Source organism: Girardinichthys multiradiatus, chromosome 4 (genome assembly GCF_021462225.1).
Source record: "Girardinichthys multiradiatus isolate DD_20200921_A chromosome 4, DD_fGirMul_XY1, whole genome shotgun sequence".
NCBI lineage: Eukaryota > Metazoa > Chordata > Actinopteri > Cyprinodontiformes > Goodeidae > Girardinichthys > Girardinichthys multiradiatus.
This window is the reverse complement of record NC_061797.1, coordinates 41,984,031-42,005,826: the sequence shown is the minus strand read 5'-3', so window position 1 is coordinate 42,005,826 and position 21,796 is coordinate 41,984,031. Positions and strand designations below refer to the sequence as shown.

Sequence of the window (21,796 nt, the reverse complement as noted above, 5' to 3'; positions counted from 1 at the left end):
CATTGTATCCTGAAGGCGGTGCCGTGTATCAGGATGACAATGCACCAATACACACAACAAGACTGGTGAAAGATTGGTTTGATGAACATGAAAGTGAAGTTGAACATCTCCCATGGTCTGCACAGTCACCAGATCTAAATATTATTGAGCCACTTTGGGGTGTTTTGGAGGAGCGAGTCTGGAAACGTTTTCCTCCACCAGTATCACGTAGTAACCTGGCCACTATCCTGCAAGAAGAATGGCTTAAAATCCCTCTGACCACTGTGCAGGACTTGTATATGTCATTCCCAAGACGAATTGACACTGTATTGGCTGCAAAAGGAGGCCCTACACCATACTAATAAATTATTGTGGTCTAAAACCAGGTGTTTCAGTTTCATTGTCCAACCCCTGTAAGTGTCATTAGCCACTAAAAGAATTAAAGTGGAAATTCCTATTTTAATTAAACATTAGGATGTCTGATAGGTATTTAAAAGTTGAATTTCCAGTATAGTTGTGCCAAAATTGCCTATCTGATAAATATTGGAAGTATCAATAGTTATGTTTAAAATAATAATGAATAGCAGACACATTGTATTACTAAAAGAAAAAAAGTTTCTGTTATTAATATTTTTTTTTCAGGCTTTTATTTAAGTAACTTTTTAATTTACACAAACCAAAGCAGTTTAGGTGAACAAAGAGAAGAGTATTTCTTAAACAAAAACAGCGATTTTGTTCTGTTAAAACACTTTATTTATTGAAGCTAAGCTTATGCTGAAACCATTGCACTTAAGCAGATACAGGAACTAAGACATCCAGTTGAGCTGCTATCATGACCGAGGCTGACCTCTCCTCGTCGCTGCTCACTTTCTGCGGCGTGAGGCGGCCCCCTTCTTGCTGCTGCAGGGCGCAAAGAGCAACACAAATTCAGATCTAAATAGAAATGTTTCATAGTTTAATATATAGTTTAATATATAAAACAACCCTGGAGAGACATGGAACCCCCAGATTGAGGTGAACCGAAGAGCTTTAGATGACTAGTGCCCTCTGTTGACAGGTGACACAATGTTCTGAGACAAAGCTATATTTAAATGGACAATAGTGATGCAGAGATGTGAGAGTAAATATTAGAGAATTGCCAAAACCTAAACTTAGTGGCCCTTTAGATGGTTGGATGGATCGATAAATACAACTTAAGGCACAGGGACTGACATTTTTTCCACATTTATATTTTGTCCGTCCTGATTAGAATCTGGAAAAAACCTTAAATCGTATTCCAGCTTTTTCCAAAATGAGCATGGACCCTGTGTATACCCTGACTGTATGTTGCATGAACTTTCTGTTATTCTGCTGTCTTGTGCTTTGATTGTTTGTCTTCGTTACTTACTGTTTCTGCAGCTCATCGATGCGATTTCTTAGAGAGATGACCTAAAAAAAAAAACAAGTAAGCAGACAAATAGATAAAGTTGTCAGTTTGTTTAAATTAAATTTATATGATCACACCACAAAGAGGAAAAAACCTAAACTCTTATCAGACATACTTCATAAGTTTTTTTTTATTCATTTAACTGCTTATTTATTGTTGTTTTGAGATTAAATGTAATCCAATTCACCAAAAAGAAAAATTGAACCAGTACTCATATGTGTTTTAGTATTTAAACCTCCACTGCTTCACAAAAAATAAAGATAAAGATATCTCTTATATACTTTTAATATTTCTTGATTTCAATTTTTGCTTGTAAAAGTTTTCGCACTATAAGAGTTTGGTGTTTTTCATCACTCACCTCATATCTTTGTCTCTTGAGCATCTCGCAGTGGTCGTACTTAATCGCCTCCAGGTTGGTCAGCCAATCCCACAGATCGTTGGCCTTTCCCCTGAAAAATCACAACAGGGTGATTAGGCTTATTTTCAGTGTTTGGGAGTCATCTAGTCCTCAGCCTTAAGAATAATCTTGCTTTCATCAATTCATAAAATGTGGCTCCATTTCCCTTCAGGTCAGTAATTTTTTTTTTTTCTTTGGTAAATTGTGACCTTTTCAGCACATGTTTTATTTTAAAAATAGGAATTTGTGTTTTTTTGCCTATGGCGACTTCTTATTGATGCAGTACTCAGGTAACTGTAGACCCTCTATGATCACCCTGAGCTGATCGTTGGGTCATTTTAGTTTTGGTTTCCATTTCATGGAATTTGGGTTCATCTTAGCTAAGTAGTCAAATTTCATCTTTGCTGAGTAGGTACATTTTGCTCTCTATTTTACTTTATTTTGAATCCACTAGAACCAGCATGTTGACTTATTTGCTTTTAAATGTCTACTATGCTGCTTTATAAGTGTTTAACGTGCATCAGATTAATCTATTTTATTTTATCTTTTAGTTTGTTTGTTAAGATTGTTGGGTTGCCTTGAGTTTGGAAAAACACTACAAAAATAAAAGTTTAATTGATGTATAACATATCCTGCCTTCATCCCTAAACTAGAACCAATCATTTCAATTAATGAGTCAGCTGCAGAAGAATGCATACAACTGTCGGGCCTGTTGTTTTTCTGTTACTCTGCTTCACCAACTGGTAAATTATTTGACAGAAATATATGTTCGACTGAAAACAGTGATTGATCTGGTTAGTGACTGCTTTTATTTTGAACAGTAATTTATTCTTGTGTGAGTGTTGGTGGGAAATATACATCTCCGTCAGATCTATCTGCTCCAAATGGATCTAAAATTGCGTTTGCCTGAAAACAACCTAGAGCAACAAATGCTAAAGGTTTAGTCTTTTTACCTCAGCTGGTCGTCTGTGAGGCTGTCGATGCTCAGTGGTTTGATTCTCTCTGCCAATATCTTCTTCTTCTTTTCTCTTTCAGTCTGCTTCTTGCCTCTCCTTGCATCAATCTTGAAAGGAAAAAAAAAATCAAAGGTTATTTCAATGAGATTGAAGAAAAAAATGTTAAATCTCAGCAGTAGGAGTGAAAGGAACCACATGAATAAATGAAATATATGAAATACCCTCTGCAGGTGGCTGCTGAAGCCTGATCCGATGTTGGTAAGAGCTATCTTCTTTTTGGCATCATCATCAGCCTTCCTCTGTGCATCCGCCTCCTCTTTCCTCATCCTCTCAGCCTGTGAAATGGTAAAAAAAACAACATATATAAAATAAGTAACATTCCCAACAAAAACGTTCTCACTGCTCTCAACTGTAATTGAAACTGTGCAAACATCTCTAGACCAGCAGAGGCCAGTGAAACACTGAGCTTCTAATCAATTAGAGTGCTTCCTACAACAGAAAACTTCCTCTTTACTTTCATTAAATTAAATATTTCAGGTTTCTGTAACATGATTTGTTTTACCTCACGCCGTGCCTGTCGCTCCTTGTCCTTCTCAGCACGAATCCTTTGCTGATCAGCTCGCTCTGCACGGCGCTTTTCCTGAAAACATAAACCAACAAACAGTAACACTATTCACCACTTACAGTAATACAACAAAAGCAATAGACTCACTCTAAATCAAGTGCATCATGTGAATTTCTAGTTTTGGTAAGAATCTCACAATTCTTTCTTTAAGAGCAATGAGTTCCTCTTCCTCCTTCTTCCTGCACTCAAAGTGAGCATCGATCAGTGACTGCAGCTCAAACAGATCCTTGTTCTGACGTTTCTTCTGAATGTCCTTTGATGAACATATGACAGACTGCCTTTAATAGCAAGAACCTGCTGCTGAACATGGGGCAGGTTACTGATTTCTAAAACAACAAATTAAAAAGGCAACCAAAACAAATAAAGCCACTTAGCAACAAAATATAGCTGTAATCTGCAAGTCATCATGTATAACTGACTTCAATAAAGATGCTAGAAACCCTATTCCTGACGTAGACCCTAGGTGTCACTAGATATTTACATTAAGCAACAAAGAGAGTCAATACATGAGGTAAACTAGGTCACATAATTTCTAAATTCCCTGCAGGTTTTAGATTTATGTAAAATTATGCAGCAAGGGCTTTTCTCTGTGTCAATTCCTTATATTTGTATTAATAGGGATAAGGTTGATAACAGAAAGTCAAGAAACTGAAAAAATGCCCGAACTTATAAAAAACAAAGAACATAATGAGGAACCATAAAGAACAGATAATATCATAAAAATAGGCAAAACTAACAGAAATATTAAAAAAAACTAAATAAAAAATAAAATATGTTAACTTAGTTTTCTAGTTATTCCTAAATATATAAATTTAATTGTTTTTGTTATTTTTTATTTTGTTGTTTTCACTCCTGCTCACCAGCTATTTTTTGCTGTTGATCACCAGGCTTTTTTTTTTTTATAGATACATAGAACCATTTTGTGTGAAATGAATCGTACAAAAATAATCCCATACATTTATTATTATAATTTGTTATTATTATATTATTCTTAATTATATTTCCCTCATATCATCAATTCAATTATTCATTATGACTATAATTTTTTAGTATTAACATATCTCTTCTGAGGTAAAATGTTTGTTTTTGTAATTTTGTTAGTTTTGTGTTTTGGTAATTTCAAATAATTTCAAAGTTTATCTTTATTGTAATTTTTCATCTAATTTGACACCAGCAACTGCACAAATTTTTTTTATTTTATTTTTAGAGAGAACACAAGTTTAACAATTTTTCTTTACTTTTTATACATCTTGGTTTTTAGTTATCTTAAGTACACTAATTGTTACCTTATTGTTTTGTGTTTTCTTTTTTATTTGTTTTAACCCAAACAACGGAATTTTCTCATACTTGTACTGCAGTTAACTTCAATTTTTAAACTAGATAATGATAAGACTTAATAATCCTCAGATTTGTAAAATATAAACCTGTGAATCTGTTTTATTTATTCTAATTCTAACCTTTTTTAACTGCAATTACTTAAGTTGAACTGTACTGGCTTGAAATCACATCTAAATCCTCTCTCATCACTTGGCACATATGGTACAATAGCATTTTTCTATAAATTATTTCTGTATATAAAACCATGAAATATGTATCGACACACATCAAAGTCCACTTTCTCTCCATCAGGGATCTTTGGAGCACTGGGTCTGTTCAAGGAAATAATAAAAATGAAATAAAATGAAAAAACACACTGAAATGATACCAAAGATAAACATAAGAATTATATGACTATGTATACCCACTTGAACTTTGGCTTCTCCTCTGATCGGAACAATAAACAATAGGAACGAAGAAAGAGAGAAGATTGAGATGTTAGAATTAAATAGACAGATCTTTCAGGGATGCTGGTTACACCTCGGGTCGTAATGTGAGAGTGAGTTTTAATTTTAGCAATTCTTTCCAACAACAGTGACCTAATTAATGTGCATTAAGCCTCTGTTTGAAGTTATGTAAATACACAGCAATACTGACTGAGGTCAAGGAGATAAGGACAAACAGTAAAAATAATTTATAAACATTTTATAGAATGGAATGCTAAGCCTACAAGATAACAAAACAAACCTATCTCTGTCCTAAACTATGTATAAATATAACTACATATACAATTATCTGCTTTAATACTTTAGCTTTATGTGACTACTAATTTATTGACCTTACGTATCTTTTTAACTATTATAAATTGTACATTTATCTTGCTGAAGCAGTATTACTGTGCATTTTCCTTTAATAACCATTCAGTGCTGAGAAAGTATTCACCCTTTTCACCCCTCCTCAAATTTCTTCTGAGATTCCTTTTTTTGTCCAACTTAAATGTTTCAGACAATCAAACAAATTTTTATATCAGACAAAGATAACCTGAGAGTACACAAAAATGCTGTTATTATTTATAATGTTATGTATTCAGGGAGAAAAATAATCTAAACCAATTTAGTTATATGTGAGAAAGTAATTACCCCCATTGTTATCTCAAGAAATAATAATTATTAACTACATTTATTTGGAAAACTAAGTTAAATTGAACTAGCAAACCAGAACTGATTAGTGCCAGATCTATACAGTCAACAAATCACTTATATAACCCCTGTCTGACAACACGAAGTAGGCCAAAACATTTACAAAAGCAACATATCACATCCCAATATGAAAAAGTTCAAGAATATATGAGAAACAAACTGGCGTCAATGCCTTAAGGTTCATGATTAATTAATAATAAAGAGAGACTGGGCAAAGATCGTATCCATAGAAGTTCAAATGCAAAAGATCCTTGGGAAAACATTTTGTGACCTGGACTTTTTTTTTAAAGATGTGGCATTAAATTAACACAGCATCTCAGAAAAGTAGTATACACAGTCCCTTTTATCCCTGAACACCAGGAACATTTTACAAAATGACTGCCATCCTTTACACAGAATGCAGAACGCAATGTTATAAAAACGGCTTTGTTCCTGCAGTTGTTATTGAATTAAATAAGATGTTGAGACACTTTGCACATTTACTGGACTATATGGTACAGGCCTGTTATTTAGTTTTTATGTATTTTTTGGAAGTACAGTGTTTTCCCTTCCAATGTCCTGATTGTCCTGATTGGTGAAGCCTCGAGTACTGTGAGTACTGAATAAAATATTTATTTTATGGGTCTCATATGTGTTAGTTTTTCCAGAGTGTGTGAGTAAAATGGAAGGCATTCTTTATTCACTGTAAAATAAATCTACCTTTGGGTATTAATATAGTAACCAGAACCTGAGTTTTTATCAAAATTAGTTTGATGATCTGAAACATGTGAGTGACAAAAGAAAAAAAAAGAAACATGTAAAACTGCAGATATTTTTCACAGCACCGTATCCCAGTGTATAGCCAGAGTAAAATTATACCCAACTTTTCTTTTATCTTTGTTAATTTACTGTGAATTAGTGTGTAAATCAAACCAATTTCATCAGAAATACTTCAAATGCTAATCAGGATCAGTATGTTGTCATATAAATCATCACATTTAACTATTTAATAGTTGAAACCTCCAAGCATACAGTACATAAACTCACACTTTACACAACAGGAAGGACTGGATTTTGTAACTACTGTTAATAGTTTTCACGACCAGGATTGGGAAGTGTGTGATTAGACTTGGTTTTGTTTTAAGTGATCCTTAGACTACGACAACATTAAAAGAAACGGACAACAGAAGGGAGGAAATTGCAAGCCAAGCAACAGTAACTCAGCATGAAATACAAACTACCATCTTGATCTCCATCTTCCCCTGGCAGGACACATTCATGCAAAAAAGAGAAGAAGCAATGATGAGCAGTGGGGCCCTTAACTCCGACTCGCCATTTAAGAATCCTTCGGCCTGTTTTTGACCTCCTGAACTGTGGACTGAAACTAGCTGATTAATTAAGGTGTAAAAGGAGTCCCTTATTCAACTAGAGAAGAATGCAGATCCACATACCTTCCTCTTCATAGGCCTCTGCATGCAGCAAGCGTCCAAAGCAAGAGCAGAACAGAGATCATTAGTGATCCGACTGAGCAGCCTGTACATGTACTATTCATAAAGCATACAGCTTAAAAAGCACATTTACTTGATTGGGGTGGACTTTAGGGAGTCATTACAGAAGTCCTATGACAGGGCATGCATTAATGCTGCTAAAGCACTGCAGACAGAGCTGTGGAACAATATTACAAAAGGTTTTTACTTGAGAGCCTAACAATAAATACCACTGTTAACTAAAGACGTTTCACACTGATAGATGGATTTGCATGTTACTTTTACTGGTTCACAATTTCTGAGTGGTTAACCTTTAAGTATTTGTTGTTGTTTTAGGTTTTCTTTGGTGGTAATTTTACATATCTTTGAAGTTATTTTCATTTGGTCTGCCATTTTGCAATATTGTCCTGATTTTTTCAAAGCTTTGGATCTAAAGTTGAGTCATTCTCTGATTTTGCTAATGTGAAATGGGCTGAATTTAAACAGCCCTTTTCTGGTCATACTGATCACCCAAAGCACTTTACACTGGAGCCACAGTCACACAGTCGCACTCACAAATCTGCACACATCCATACATCTGAATGCAGATCGGTAGGCAATTTGGACTTAAATGCCTTGCCCAGGGGCAAACTGATATGCGGTGGGGAGGATGCTCGAAACAAACTTTCTGATTGCAAAATGATTACCCTAAAAAAGGTTAAATAAGCAAAGATGTTTACAGTAACCCTAAAAGAATTTGTCACATTTTCTTGCAAAAATAAGCAAGACTGTGTTTATTTGATAAAAAGAAACGTTTTACCGTCCTGAGGACCACTAAGGGCTGTTAGCCAAGATGGACACGTAAAAGCAGAGAATAGCACTGCAAGCTGCAGTCCAATTAAAAGAAAGATCCAAAAGGGGAGTAATTTAAGACTGATGCTTCAGCTTTAATGGTGTAAGTTTAAATTTTGAGCCCTTTTACCAATTTGTATGCCTATTTTCATCAGGCACCAAGCATTGGACCTTCATCCCAGAATCATTCCATTTCCTAACTGCAAACAAACCCCTTTAATTCCCATAACAGTACTTAAATATTATCTCTCTTTTAGTTAGCTATCTTGATAAATTTTCTTTCTACAAGGTTTAGGAGAGTTTATGGGAAACCATTCTTCTACAGGCGTGTTTGTGAGGTCAGATACTGCTGTCTAATTATGCTGGTACAGGAAAGGGCCATCCCTAAACTGTTACCGTAAAGTTGGGTGAATAACATTGTCCAAAATGTCTTGGTCTGCTGAAGCACAAAGACTTCCTTTCATTGGAACTAAGGGACTCCAACTCCTGACGAGCACCACACCCCAATCCCCTCTGCACCAGACTTTACACTTGACACAATGCAATAAACAGGTACTGTTCTCCTGGCAACAGTCAAACCATGACTTGTTCATTGGCTTGCCAGATGGAGAGGAGCGATTTGTCACTCCAGAGAACATGTCTTCATTGCTCTAGAAGCCAGTGATTAAGCCAGTGCTTCTACACCACTGCATTCAACTCTTTGCATTGCCCTTGGTGATTTAAGACTTAGATGTTTAGTCATTGAAACCCATTCCAATAAGCTCTCTATACAATGTTCACTGAACTTCTGAGAGTGACCCATATTTTCATGAATGTTTGTAGAAGCAGTCAGCTTAACTAGGTGCTGGATTTTATCTGGGCACATGCAGGTGATTGCAACACCAGAATTGAATGATATGGATGGGTGACCCAGTGGTCTTTGTAATATGGTGTGGGACAGATTTTGACAGCTGATCAAATATGATCCACTTCCTACCAGTACATAATATTTATTAAAGTTTCATATGCTTATTTATTTACAGTAAATTGTGCAAAGTGGGTTCAAAATGTCCCCATGGTTGGTATGAAACGTGTCGTGACAGACACCTCCATTTCATACATGAAAAAGTCGGGTACAAAACAACAAAAGCTGCAAAAGTATGAAAAAGCAAAAGAAGTAAAATGATCAGCAATCATTCATGTTCTGTGTTAGGGTCATTTTATTAATGGAGGCAAACATTCTCTAATCTTTGTCAATCTATTCTTACAGAAAAATGGTCAAGGTAGAGAATCAGAAAATTATTATTTCTATAAATAATCTATTTAACCTGAAGCTATATAACTGGTAGCTTTGAGTTTCCTGAAAACTTTCTTTTATGTTGTAGTCAGCAGTTATCTAATGCAGATTTATCCTCAGTCCACCAACGTTGTAAATAATGTACTACTAGTGACAGAAGGCAAGACCGGGGAGTTTTAAATTGTTGCTGCTAAGGCAATAAAGCATTAGTTCAACAAGCATAGACATATTCCTGGGACTTCTGCCGTGACTCCGTTTGATACACAGAACTTGAAACATATCTGAATAAGAAATTCGCTTAAATTTGATCAGCTTAAATAGAATGAATGACTGTTCAACACCCCAATGTAAATGCTTTGTTGCAAATGGCAAATTTCACTCTTCAGTTGCACACAGAGAAAATTAAACATGGACTAAAGGGATGTGAAGAATTGGCTTTACATGATACAAAAATACCCATCATCCTTTCTGCTCTGGCCTTGAAAAGGGACATATGAGTTTTCCAAAATGCAAAAAAGGATGATGGTCAATAACAACAAATTCAGCCATTCAAATGGATAGAAGGCCAAGGATGATAGGGGGCAACTCATTCATGTAAAGGCAACTTTCTTCCTTCTTCTCCCTTTTTAACATATATGCACAGCTCATATTTACAACACAAATGACAGTGAACAATAATGCTGGAAACAGGACAAAACAGTTTTTGACTGTATATGCTTTAACACTGATGAAGATGATGTGAAATGATATGGTGTTTTATAAAGAAATTGTTTACACCAGCAGACTGTAAGAGAATGAACATTAAGAAGTAGAGCTAGTGTTGGGGAATAATATGTGATTTTACTCCAATTAAGCCAAGTATGTCTCAAAGAATTATGTTCTGGAATATATAACATTGTCTTTCTTTTAAACTCAAAATGTATAGATATTAATCTACCAGAATATATAAGTTTAGTTTCCTAAAGTGCCTAACATTTTACAGATTCTTTGATGACACTGCCAACTGATTCTGGTCAAAGCAGGCAGTCACAAAGAGGAACCTAAACACACACTAAAAAGGAACTGATTAAAACTGATTACAAAACTAGTCAAAAGCTCAGAACTTTAGATCAATAAAAGAAAATGCCAGTTAAATGCAGTTTTGGTTTTGCAGGACTCATTAATACAGTGCATCCTTCTCTTAAAATGGCCACTTGACATGGTTAAAAAAATTATTGTAGCCAAGTGAGCCGTTCCTTGCTAAAACAATTTAACATCGGGTTCCTCAAAATGACAAGATATCACATTATTATTTTGGGATAACAAAAACCTCTCCTGATACCAAAATAAAAGGTATAATAAGCTCGGCGGAAACATAAAAAATGGTTAAACAAGTTCAAAACCCGAAGATACTGAAGAATTATACTGAACAGAAGACAAAAACACTAATTTATAAACCATAATTACTTTTTGAGCTTTTAAACAAGCCTATTTTGGCTAGATAATTATCCTGATATACAAAATAATGACTTTCATTATCCCGAGACAATAACAGTCCGACTGAACAACTGAAAAATTATCTCGGAACAATAATAAACCAACTGAACAACTGAAAAATAAGAATATAAATGTAAAAATATTACATTATAACAGGGATGGACACCCTTGGCTTCTGTAGAAAACCTTTGCCACATACAACATTAAAGTAATTAACAAACGCATGGACAGAGTATCTACTGTTTAACATCAATATAGTAGAAATTGACTTTAAAATATATATAAATTTCAAACTTTATGTTAACCAGTTTGACAAATTTTGGTATAACCACCTGTTGACAAACAGGAGTACCCCGTTAGGCAGAGTGATGTCCTGCAGCATTATAACACATAGACTGCCCATGCCACGTACCTTCCTCCTCATGAACCACTTGCTCCACCACCTCTTGAGGCTCTGGCTCTGGTTCTGGTTCTGGCTCTGGTTCAGGCTCTACTTCTGGCTCTGCTTCTACCTGGGCCTCCGCCTCAGGGGCTACCTCTACTTCTACTACCTCCTCCTGGGCTACGGGCATGCACCAAATTGCAGAGTAGACGTGCCGGAGAAGGCCATTATTAAAGACCATAGACATGACAGAGCCATTAGAAACCAAATGTGAAATTGAAATTTACAGAAAAGATGGATGGGTGAGCAGAGGACACTGCTGGAGAATGGAGAGAAAAACAGATGATGGAGGCAGAAACTCAAGTGACCTTTCACACAAATGTCACATTGAACTGTTGATGTGTGTGACTACTGGAGGAACAGGTAATCAAGTTTAAACATATTTACTTTTCAGCAGAATGCAGTAGCAAAAGTGGCAGTTTTCATAATCTGTAGAGTTTTACAGCATTTTCCTGTTATGTTCAAATGGAACTTTGCCATATCAGTTCTCTTATTTGTTACCCGTTTTTCATGCTTTTTTTGCATTTAGCTTTCTAGTTTACTTTTGTGTTCGTTATATTTCGAGGTATTTTTGTACATTTTCTTTGTATGATTATTCCTGGCATCTTCAATTTCTGTCATGTTTATGCTTTCATTCTTTGTCACTGCCTCGGCTATCAGGGTTATTTTTTCTACCTGCTTTATGCCAATCAATCTTACTGTTTTCACCTGTGCCATGCTGTATATATTCCCTTCTGTTCTGCTTACTCCTCACTGGAGAATACTGGTTTGTCCATGGAGTATTCGTCCATGTCCATGCCTGCTTTATTGCAAATCTTTGCTTTTTTTATTAAATGTTTTTTCAACTCAACGTGCTGATTCTGCTTACCTGTTTGCATTTTGGGTCGTATACCTCACAAACTCCTTGACAGTTGTATAAATGTTATTTTTTTAAACTCAGTGAACTTACTTCATTATAGAATCGTTTTCAAGATTTTACGTTTGTTATTAAATGGCCAGGCACCATCTTACATCATTGAACTTTTACATAAACATAGTCCTAACAGGACGCTGATACCTGGAAACCAAATGCTTTCAGTTGTCCCAAGAACTCAGCTGAAGACCAAAGGTGACCCAGCCTCCTTAGTTGCAGCTCATAAACAGTGGAACAGTCCATCAGGTCAGGTTAGGTTTTTTATGGTACATTTTATTGTTTGCTTTTATTATGTTACTTATCCTAACTGTTATTTTGTGTTTTATTGCTTACCTCTTTTATCTTTTATTATCTTATTTTACCTGTAAGGCACTTTGGTCACATTATTGTTTGTAATAAATTAAGATTGACTGATTGATTGATTGATTAGTTGATTGATTGATTGATTGCAGAGATAAAGAGCTACAAACAATACTTAGATTTGTTTTGCATACAAAACCTTCATTTATCATGAAGGTGCTTCTCATCCTTGTTGCAACAAAAATGTCATAAGCGATTACAAAATATGGTGTTTACATAAATTCATTAGCATTAGTATTTGATTTTATAAACCAAAGCCACCAAGTTACATATCTGCCAAATCTCCTTTTTATTATAAAACAACAACCAAAAAAAAAAAAAAAAAACACTTTTCTTGGGCTCTGTCCCAAACAAATTGACTTCTGCCTTTTGATTCAGCTGTGTTGCAGCAGGGATATTCATCCAAAAGTTGCAGGACAGTGGGGCTCAAGGACTGGGGTTGCAGAGCCCTGCTGTAAAGTATGAATTGTCCTTGCCAACAACAACTTTGTCCTTATTGTTGCAACCTCAACTAGGATAAATAATTATCTGCTCTTGCAGAGTATGTACTCTATTTACTTTTTAAGCTTATGATTTTATGACATCTTTGTGCTACAGGTGAAGGAACTGTAATTAATATTAACTTCAAAGAATCCCTCTTAAAAAAAAATCTAATTACCACTATACCAATTTGATGAACACCACTATGTCAGTAAAATAGCATGATTTGACCACTTTTGCAACATATGCTCTCAATTTTTACCCACCTTAAATCTTGATTTATCTTATGCTCAGCCTACATCTGCTAATATCTCAGCTGTGCTGAATATTAAGCAAAGCAATGGTTTGCATTGTAATCAAGCAGCTAGCTCTTGTCTTTAATATCATCTGTTAGATTTGGACGGCTAGCTAATGTTGTTGAAATAGCAGAACGATTTGTTGTTTTCTCAGAGTATGCTCCTACCTCTCCATGTTAAGTCCTGATTTAGCAAATGCTAAAATCATATAATCTAATAAATGTTATATTAAGCAGATTTGTCACTGAATTTAGAGAAAATTTAGACTTCAATGAGCAGAACCACTAGCTAGCTATGTTTTAGCTACCCATTAGGTGAGGAGTTACCAGTCTTTAATCCACTATACCATCCAGTAAAATTTGTTTGTATAGCTAACTGCTATTATTATAATTCTCAGCATATTCTCTCAATTATTTTTAATTAACAAATTCCTCCAAAGTAGTTTTCCACATTCACCAATTAAAATATGACCATTGTATGAATTAGGTCAATGACAGCAGTACTGACAGTAAGAGATGGCATTGTACAAATTCCACATGTTAAGAAAATAAATGTAAAGTTCTATTTTTTTCTTAACCATGTGACTCAAAACATCACTCGGCAGACAAAAGTCACCTTTAACTTGGAAGTTTTTGATTGACAGCCAAAAAAACTAATCAACAGTAAAGCAATGTGAAGCAGGTTCCAAACAATCCTGACAATAAGGCACTTTGTTGCAGGTAAAGAATCAGTACTGTAAATTTAATTAAGATCAATTTAATCTTAAAATTATTAAATAATAATAAAATGAAATACATTTTTTTTCTAAAACACTCTATCTCTATATGCCGTAACTGTTTTAACTAAATCTTTCTGAGATTCTGCAGGTATAGGCTAATGTGTTCTAACATAAAATGTGTCAATGTCAAAGACTTCAAGTGAAAGGTGAATGGCAGTTGATTTATTAGTGTGAATGAGAAAAAAAGTAATAAATGGGAAGTTGATTCGGTCTTTGTTACCTTCCTCCTCTTCAGTTTTGCAAAAATTCAAATTAAAACAAATGTGGGAATAGAAACAAACAGAAATAAGTGAAGAAACCATGGCATTTAGGTTTATTCTAGCTCACAATCACCGATACTGACATTTTAAGGGGTTGTATGTAAAAGAAAACAATTACAAAAATCTGACTATATAAGAAAAGAAGGGTTCTGTCTGCTCTCTTTTAAATCTCAATTAAAGGCAGAAACTGTGCAAAGTATTAAAGATAGCAAACATTTGTTGGATAACATTCTGTGGATATCAAAAAAGGTCATATCTTGTCTTGTGTTGTTATATAAAAGATAAAAAAGTAAAAGTAGCTAAATGGTTATCTCACTTACCCTCATACCTGTAATGTAAAAGATGAAATTGAAATATCAGTTCAACAGCAAATTTCAACTAGTTTTTCTATTATATTCAAAAATGAATTATATAGCATTTTTGAGGGTGATGAGATTTACTTACACTTCCTCAGTGTCAGACATGGTGACACCAGACTTCAAATCTGAATAGAAAGAAAAAAAAATATGTTCACATATCTCTACCAGCCTAAATACATATAAGGGCTAAAAATTTACTTTTTGTACTACTGGCACGGGCTCCTCGACATTAGGATTACATGCAATTGGCGGTAATAATTGTGAATGTTGGGATAACAATATGACTTAATTCATAAATAACTCAAAAGTCTCAAAGTGTTTGTGATTTGGGTTCATAGCAACCATAGACCCACTCTATCCAGTTACTACAAAAAATATAATTATTTCCATTTTAACAAGGTTTTATGGTAAGATGGGCTTTTGGCAGATGTGTACTATTTTGGCAATGAAACAACTTAGTTGGTAGTTTTTTTTAAATGACTTGACTACCTAACCACCTCTTTACCCGCAAAAACCTTTTATGGTGCATTGAACAACAATCAGAATCAGCTTTATTCGCCAAGTTTGAGAGACAAACAAGGAATCTGACTTCAGCTGCTCTCAATGAAAACATTTCAAAAATGAATATATATAAAAGGGCAAATAAAACGTTTTTTGTGAATATGTATATGTACGATGTTTTTACAAAAGAGGAAGACAAGTTTGAATTAATGCAAATATTGATATCGATCTAGGCACTCTGACTGTTAAGTGTTCATCAGAGAGACAGCCTGGGGATAGAAACTGTCTCTGCTCTGTTTGGTTTTTGCAAATAGTGCTCTGAAGCACCAACCTAAAGGTAATAGTCTACACAGTTTATGTCTAGTATGTGTGCGGTCTGCATTGATTTGAGTTGCCCTTTTCCTGATCCTAGACCTGTACAAGTCCTGCATGGAGGGAGGTTCAGGGGTGGTGATCCTCTCTGCATACCTAATTGTTCATTGTAGTCTGGACCTGTTCTGTTTTGTGGATGAACCAAACCACACTGTGACTGCACAGGACAGACCAAATAAAAGCAGAGTAAAAGATGAACAGCAGTTCCTTTGGCAGGTTGTAATTCTTGAGTTGTTGCTGGAAGTACGGTCTCTGGTGGGCCTTATCTGAAGGGTGGTTCCTAGGAACCAGACCACAGTAGACATTGTGTTGTTAAGGATAGTGGGGGGTGTGGGGCAGTGTGACGGGTGTTCTCCTAAAGTCCATTGTCATTACCACTGTCTTGAGCGGTTTAAGCTCCAGATGGTTTGGACTGCACCAGTGGACCAGCTGATCCACCTCCTGTCTACATGAAGACTCGTCATATTCCTAGATCAGACCAATAACAGTGGTGTCATCTGCAAACCTCAGGGGTTTCACAGATGGGTCCGCTGAGGTGAAGTCATTTGTGTAGAGAGAGAAGAGGAGTGGAGAGAGAATACACCCAGGGGGGGCACCCCACCCCAGCCTCACCTGCTGCTGTCTATCAGTCAGGTAAAGACCGATACTGTGAGCTGGGTCAGCCTCTGGTGAAGAATGTCTGGATTGAGGGTGTTGAAGGCCAAGCTGTGTCACAAAACACATTGCATCCATCAAAAGCCTTAAATCATGGCTCTGTGATTAGCTAACATTTGCTGCAGTCTTGGAATTTCCTCGCATTATGCATATTGTGTACATTGATACTGCGATAACAATAAATTGTGCAGCCATACTATTGACATATATTAATACACAGAGTCAGAAATCTGTATCATTTGTAATTCCGAAATTTATATGTCTGAGTTTATTTTGAGTTCAGCGACCAAAAAGATATTTTCTTAGTTTCCAGCTTGTCAGTAACTCTACAATGTAGCTACAATGGAAAATAATATCTTAAATCACTACCATCACAAGGCAAATGTTTTTGGCATGTGATTGGAGATGCTGATGAAGACCAGAAAGCTACAGCATACTGTGTCCCACCTCACTGACATACTTTCACAGCTTGTTCAGGACTGTTTACTCAGCTGTACTAAGTATTATCACCTTCTTTGCAAGTTTGTCTTCACATGTTTAATTCTGGTTCCGAATCAAACCACATAATAGATCATTAGCGGTCTTCTTGTATGAGCCAGACAGTTTTCATTGTTCATTGTACTGTTAGATAATAAAACTTTTCCATGAGCTGTACTGGAATGTGTGTGCAGCTATGTGTTTTGGATCCTTATCCTCATAAAAGGACCAATGACAACGCATTTTTGGAAATCCGGAAATGGGTCATAAAACTTTTAAGATGTCTTACTGTTTCAAGTATTACTTGCTTGCATGCATCCCATTAGAGTTCCCTGAGCCTACGGGAGAGAATAAGGTCACATTATGACAGATCTGCCACCATAACTAAGAGTGGGCAAGATGTGTTTTTCCACATATTCCTCTGTATTTCACACAAGACCCGTTTGTTTTTGAAAAACTCAGTCTCAACAAAGCAAACTGCTTCACTAGAGTTCCAGAGTGTTTTGCAAACTCCTCTAACTTCCAGTTGGTGTGTAGAACAAGTTTAATGATTGTTATTTGACAAGGCCTTCTACTACTAGTCAAAGCAACAACATTCCTGATATTATCTGATAACAGAAGGGAAACCAAGGTTGTCAAACCTGTGACAGCAGGACTGTTAGTCATACATAACCTTCTAGTCATTGGAAACAATGATAAAGTAAAGGTGTGTAAAGAAGCAGTAGTTTGAGTAAAAGGAAACAGGACTTTTTTTGGTTTCTTGAAACAAGAGACAAAATCCAGTTGAAACTCTTATGAGTGTCTAAGTATGGCCTTAAATAGTGGTTGTAAAGAAAACTTAGTGACCCCTAACATTCCAGTGTTTGCTGCCATTTTCAAACAGTGAGCTTTAGAGCGATGTTTTTACCTCCTTTCTATGATCATCATCACTGAGCATGGTGGAATACACACTTGGGTTTTTGTTGAGCGCTATTTGTCACATTTCAGGCTGATTACTCCTTTTAATTATTGCTCTGACTGTAGAGATGGACAAATTTTGGCCTTTAGGTATTTTCTTGTGTTCATTTCCTGATTTATGAAGATCAACATAGATCTGGCTTACTTGATTACCATGTCTATCCTATTTTTAAGAATGGCTAGAGAAATTGCCCTTAATGTGAAACAATGACAACTGTTAAATGATTAAGAGCAACCCCCTACCACAGTTAATTTTAAACCTAGTCTCTGTTATAGTGCATTTATAGTGACCTTCTGTGCAGTCAATCATGTTTTGATTAGAGGATTAGTTAAAGTCAGATTTTATATTTTAACACTGACTACCATTAACAAAATTAATGCATCTCATCTTTAACATTTAACAAGAAAGTGAAATCTGCAGTAAGGTCTCACGCTTCAACATCAAGTTAAATCACAACCACACAGATAAACCCTAACCCAATCATGGCATAAATCAACTATAGCTTATGCTTTGATTCACATCAAGGACAATCTTTCTCAGTAATGAACATTCTTAGCACATTGATGTGGATTTAAATGCAAGAGGGCAAAGCCAGACACACATAAAGAAGCGATAAAAACATGAAGATTTGTTCTTGTCACTTTTAGGGTGATACACAAATAAAAACTATGCATGCACAAACAGTCTGTGATTGGATTATTTCCCAAAATCCTGCCTTAAATGTTCACAAACAAGTTTTAGTTGGAAAATTTCTTTCTAGATGAAACGACTAAAGAAGCTACATCCATTAACATTTTACTTTTCCTTCCCATAGAAAGTACTCCTGGATCAGTGCTTCTGTGTTCTTTTTCTGTCTCTGCTCTGTTCTCTCAAACCCCCAGTCGGTCGTGGCAGATGGCCGCTCACACTGAGCCTGGTTCTGCTGGAGGTTTCTTCCTGTTAAAAGGGAGTTTTTCCTCTCCATTGTCGCTACATGCATGCTCAGTATGAGGGATTGCTGCAAAGTCAACGCCAGTGACTGATTTGAATAAATAACTGAATCTGACTGCACTCTTCAATGGTTAGTTATTAATTGGAATGCATGTTCCTGACTTGAAATCTATATGATTCGATTGAATTGACTTTGCCCATTTTAAAGTTACCCACCTTTCACACAATGCAACAGGAAACAACACTCTCCAATTATTTTTACCTCTGCCTTCCTCCCTCCCTGGGAGTAAGGGGGAGTCAGGTTTAGCCTAAACTGGCTCAGTTATGGTTGAGGTGCAAACACACCCTCCATTTCTGCTACCTGTGCGACCCCTTCCCTTTTCCAATGGTTATAATCAGTCTGACAGAGGGAGGTATCCCAATCCTTGTGGTTTTTAGTATAACAATGGCCACCAGTGGGCTCTACATGGACACACTTTATCAGTGTATTATTTTACTTAGTACCCCAACACATAGTCCATTCTAAAATGTCCAAACTCTAACAATCAGTAGTTTATTCTAACCTCCCCAACAACCCCGCACCATTCCAAACCCTTTGTGAAGTGCCTTGAGACGACGTGTTGTGAATTGGCGCTACATAAATAAAACTGAATTGAATTGAATTGAAAAGATATTCACTTTAGTGTGTAGGGCTTCACAAGTGTAGCGACCCACATTTTTTTTTTTTCCATACGGCAGTCATTGGCTCTCTTCAGCAAAATCATCTCACAGTATAATCTACTGTATATTCGACTATATCATATCTGTTATATATAAAGTGCCTTTGGATGACTCCTTTGCACTTAGCGGTGGGCACAGCTGCAGAGGACTAGTTCTGGATCACATTTCTAGCCATCAGTTGAGGAAGAGTATTTAAATAGCTGTTTAATCCCTCCGCTTGGTCCAAAGGGAAAATCTTCTGCACCCAAATAGCCAATCAGAGTCCACCTCCAACAACAAGCTCTTTGATCGACTTGCAGCTGACAGTGTTCTCGCCTCTGTGTTCGCTCTGTACATACTGACATTTCAACATGCCATATATTTAGTGAATGCTCACTTCATGTCTTAAGCATGTGGACATTGAAGGCTACTAAGTTTTACTCTGAGTGTTTCTGAAACTAAAACTTGCTGTTGAAACTGATTAAACAGGTGAGACGTCCTATTATAGGCATGAGTTAATGGTACAGCAGATTTAGATCCCAACACTGCATTGGATCCTTCTAGATGCTGTTTCAGAGAGACACGTAGCTAATGAACATAGTGAAACTCTTGCACATCTCAAAACGTCTTGTCTTCAAGGTGTGAACCTTGCTTCAGTTGAACAACTAGGTGAGAATTGGTTCAAACTCTGAAATACTGGCCAGCACTTGTGAAGTGGAGAGTGTATTAAGTAGTAAATGTAAAATTAATATTGTTTGATATTGTTGTTTGATGTTCAACTAGTGAAACAATTCACTATTATTATATTAGTTTTACCATGTTAACATGTGAGATGGTTTATTAATCTAACATAAATTTAATAATAAAGAAACAAAAAAGAAAGGGCTCAGATAAATAAAGGCTCATGTCAACTGCCCTCCAGTGAGCCTTGACCAGAACATTGTCAGCGGGATTAACATTCATAATGGACAATTCACAAGTCTTAATATACATCCACCACCATTCCTTTGCTCCAGCTTCTTTAATATTTGTATAAAAATAAAAATCATTTGGTTGTCAAATGAAACAATTTATATCCTTATATGTTTCTATTTTAAGACCTTCTTTTTTCTTTGTTTAATGAATGGAGACAACTACTGGAGCTAGAAACAGACACATCTCTTAACTCAGGTCAAACATATTTAATGTTTTATTTAATGATCTGTTTCTAAATGTCTTCCATCAGCTAAGGCTTATTTTCTTTCCTGTTTTACCAAAATGCAGCAAAAGGAAAATCTTTTCACATAAAATAAGAAACAAATTGTAAAAAAACCTGTTACTCAGGTGTGAAAACTGAGTTCTAGGCTCCAAGCTACTTACTCTCAAGAGGAAGAGCAGCACCCTCAACGATGAAGATGAAGGTCTGTAAGAATCTGTAGGCTCCGCTCAGAGAATAAGTCCTGGTGCTGTAGTGATACTTGAGATCATCAGGCCCTTATTGGCTGCAGGATAAGAACAGAGTGTGTGTGTTGTGTGTATGTTTTTGTGTGGAAAAAGGTGGAGAGGCTGGGGGAAGTGCATCCATGACCCTGGAGAAGGAGATGGGTGGAATACTGTGGATGGAAGAGGAGGGCTCGGGTTCTGGAAAGAAGCAGCTGAGAAGCTTCTGTTGCTAAATTTACAGTGATAGAAGTATGAGAGTAGGGCTTGCACATCGGCCTGGCATGCAGACAATGGAAGAAAAGTCTGTGTGCCTGTGTGTGTGCCTATTGAACATTTTATCAATGAGTAGGTCCATCACTCATGCACTCAGCAAAGAGAGGCAGAATGCTGGAATAAGAATATAACAAAGGTAAAAACACACATCTCAGGAACAGTATATGTGCAGTAAATAACAATAAGCTCCCTTATAGATTTCTTCTGTTTTTGCTTTTTTGTCATGATTAACGGTCTCAGATTAAACTTTAAAAATAGACAAAGATAACCTGAGTAACTATAGAAAGGAGTTTTCAGATTATGATTTTATTTATTAATGGAAACAAGCTATTAAAACCAACATATGTGGAACAGTAATTGCCCCTATCAATTCAATTCAATTCCATTCAATTCAATTCAATTCAATTCAATTCAATTCAATTCAATTCAATTCAATTCAATTCAATTCAATTCAATTCAATTCAATTCAATTCAGTTTATTTATATAGTGCCAATTCACAACACATGTTGTCTCAAGGCACTTCACAACAGTCAGGTTCATACATTCCAATTAATCCTAACCATTGAACAGTGCAGTCAGATTCAGTTATTTATTCAAATTGGATAAAAAGTGTTTCTGTCTAAGGAAACCCAGCAGATTGCATCGACTCAGATTTGTAGCATTCACTCCTCCC

The 21,796-nt window shown here is 35.9% G+C and overlaps 1 protein-coding gene across 9 annotated transcripts; it reads right to left on the bottom strand.

The window, feature by feature from the left end:
* Positions 1–714: 714 nt before the first annotated feature.
* On the bottom strand, positions 715–20,938 carry LOC124866951 (troponin T, fast skeletal muscle isoforms-like). Of its 9 annotated transcripts, XM_047363024.1 has the most exons (17): positions 20,787–20,937; positions 16,322–16,414; positions 14,922–14,961; positions 14,798–14,805; positions 14,438–14,446; positions 11,361–11,510; positions 7,330–7,347; positions 7,120–7,140; positions 5,129–5,147; positions 4,987–5,032; positions 3,520–3,636; positions 3,321–3,398; positions 2,980–3,093; positions 2,756–2,865; positions 1,764–1,854; positions 1,367–1,407; positions 715–879 (listed from the first exon to the last, which is right to left on the bottom strand). In XM_047363024.1, exons 3-17 carry the CDS (start codon positions 14,939–14,941, stop codon positions 843–845), a joined length of 879 nt encoding a protein of 292 aa, XP_047218980.1. In that variant the 5' UTR covers positions 14,942–14,961; positions 16,322–16,414; positions 20,787–20,937; the 3' UTR covers positions 715–842. The 9 variants fall into 9 exon arrangements, with proteins under 9 accessions (XP_047218980.1, XP_047218984.1, XP_047218986.1 ...); XM_047363028.1 differs by lacking the exon at positions 7,120–7,140 and having other exon boundaries at positions 20,787–20,938; XM_047363030.1 differs by lacking the exon at positions 11,361–11,510.
* Positions 20,939–21,796: the final 858 nt, after the last annotated feature.

What these genes read in the sequence shown, in the direction of transcription:
- LOC124866951 (XM_047363024.1), bottom strand. Translation starts at nt 14,941, where the DNA reads ATGTCTGACACTGAGGAAGT. An exon ending in AGCGACAGGCACGGCGTGAG is followed by an intron (nt 3,094 to 3,320) that starts GTAAAACAAATC and finishes ACCATTTCACAG; the next exon opens with GCTGAGAGGATGAGGAAAGA. An exon ending in CTCACAGACGACCAGCTGAG is followed by an intron (nt 1,855 to 2,755) that starts GTAAAAAGACTA and finishes GTGATTTTTCAG; the next exon opens with GGGAAAGGCCAACGATCTGT.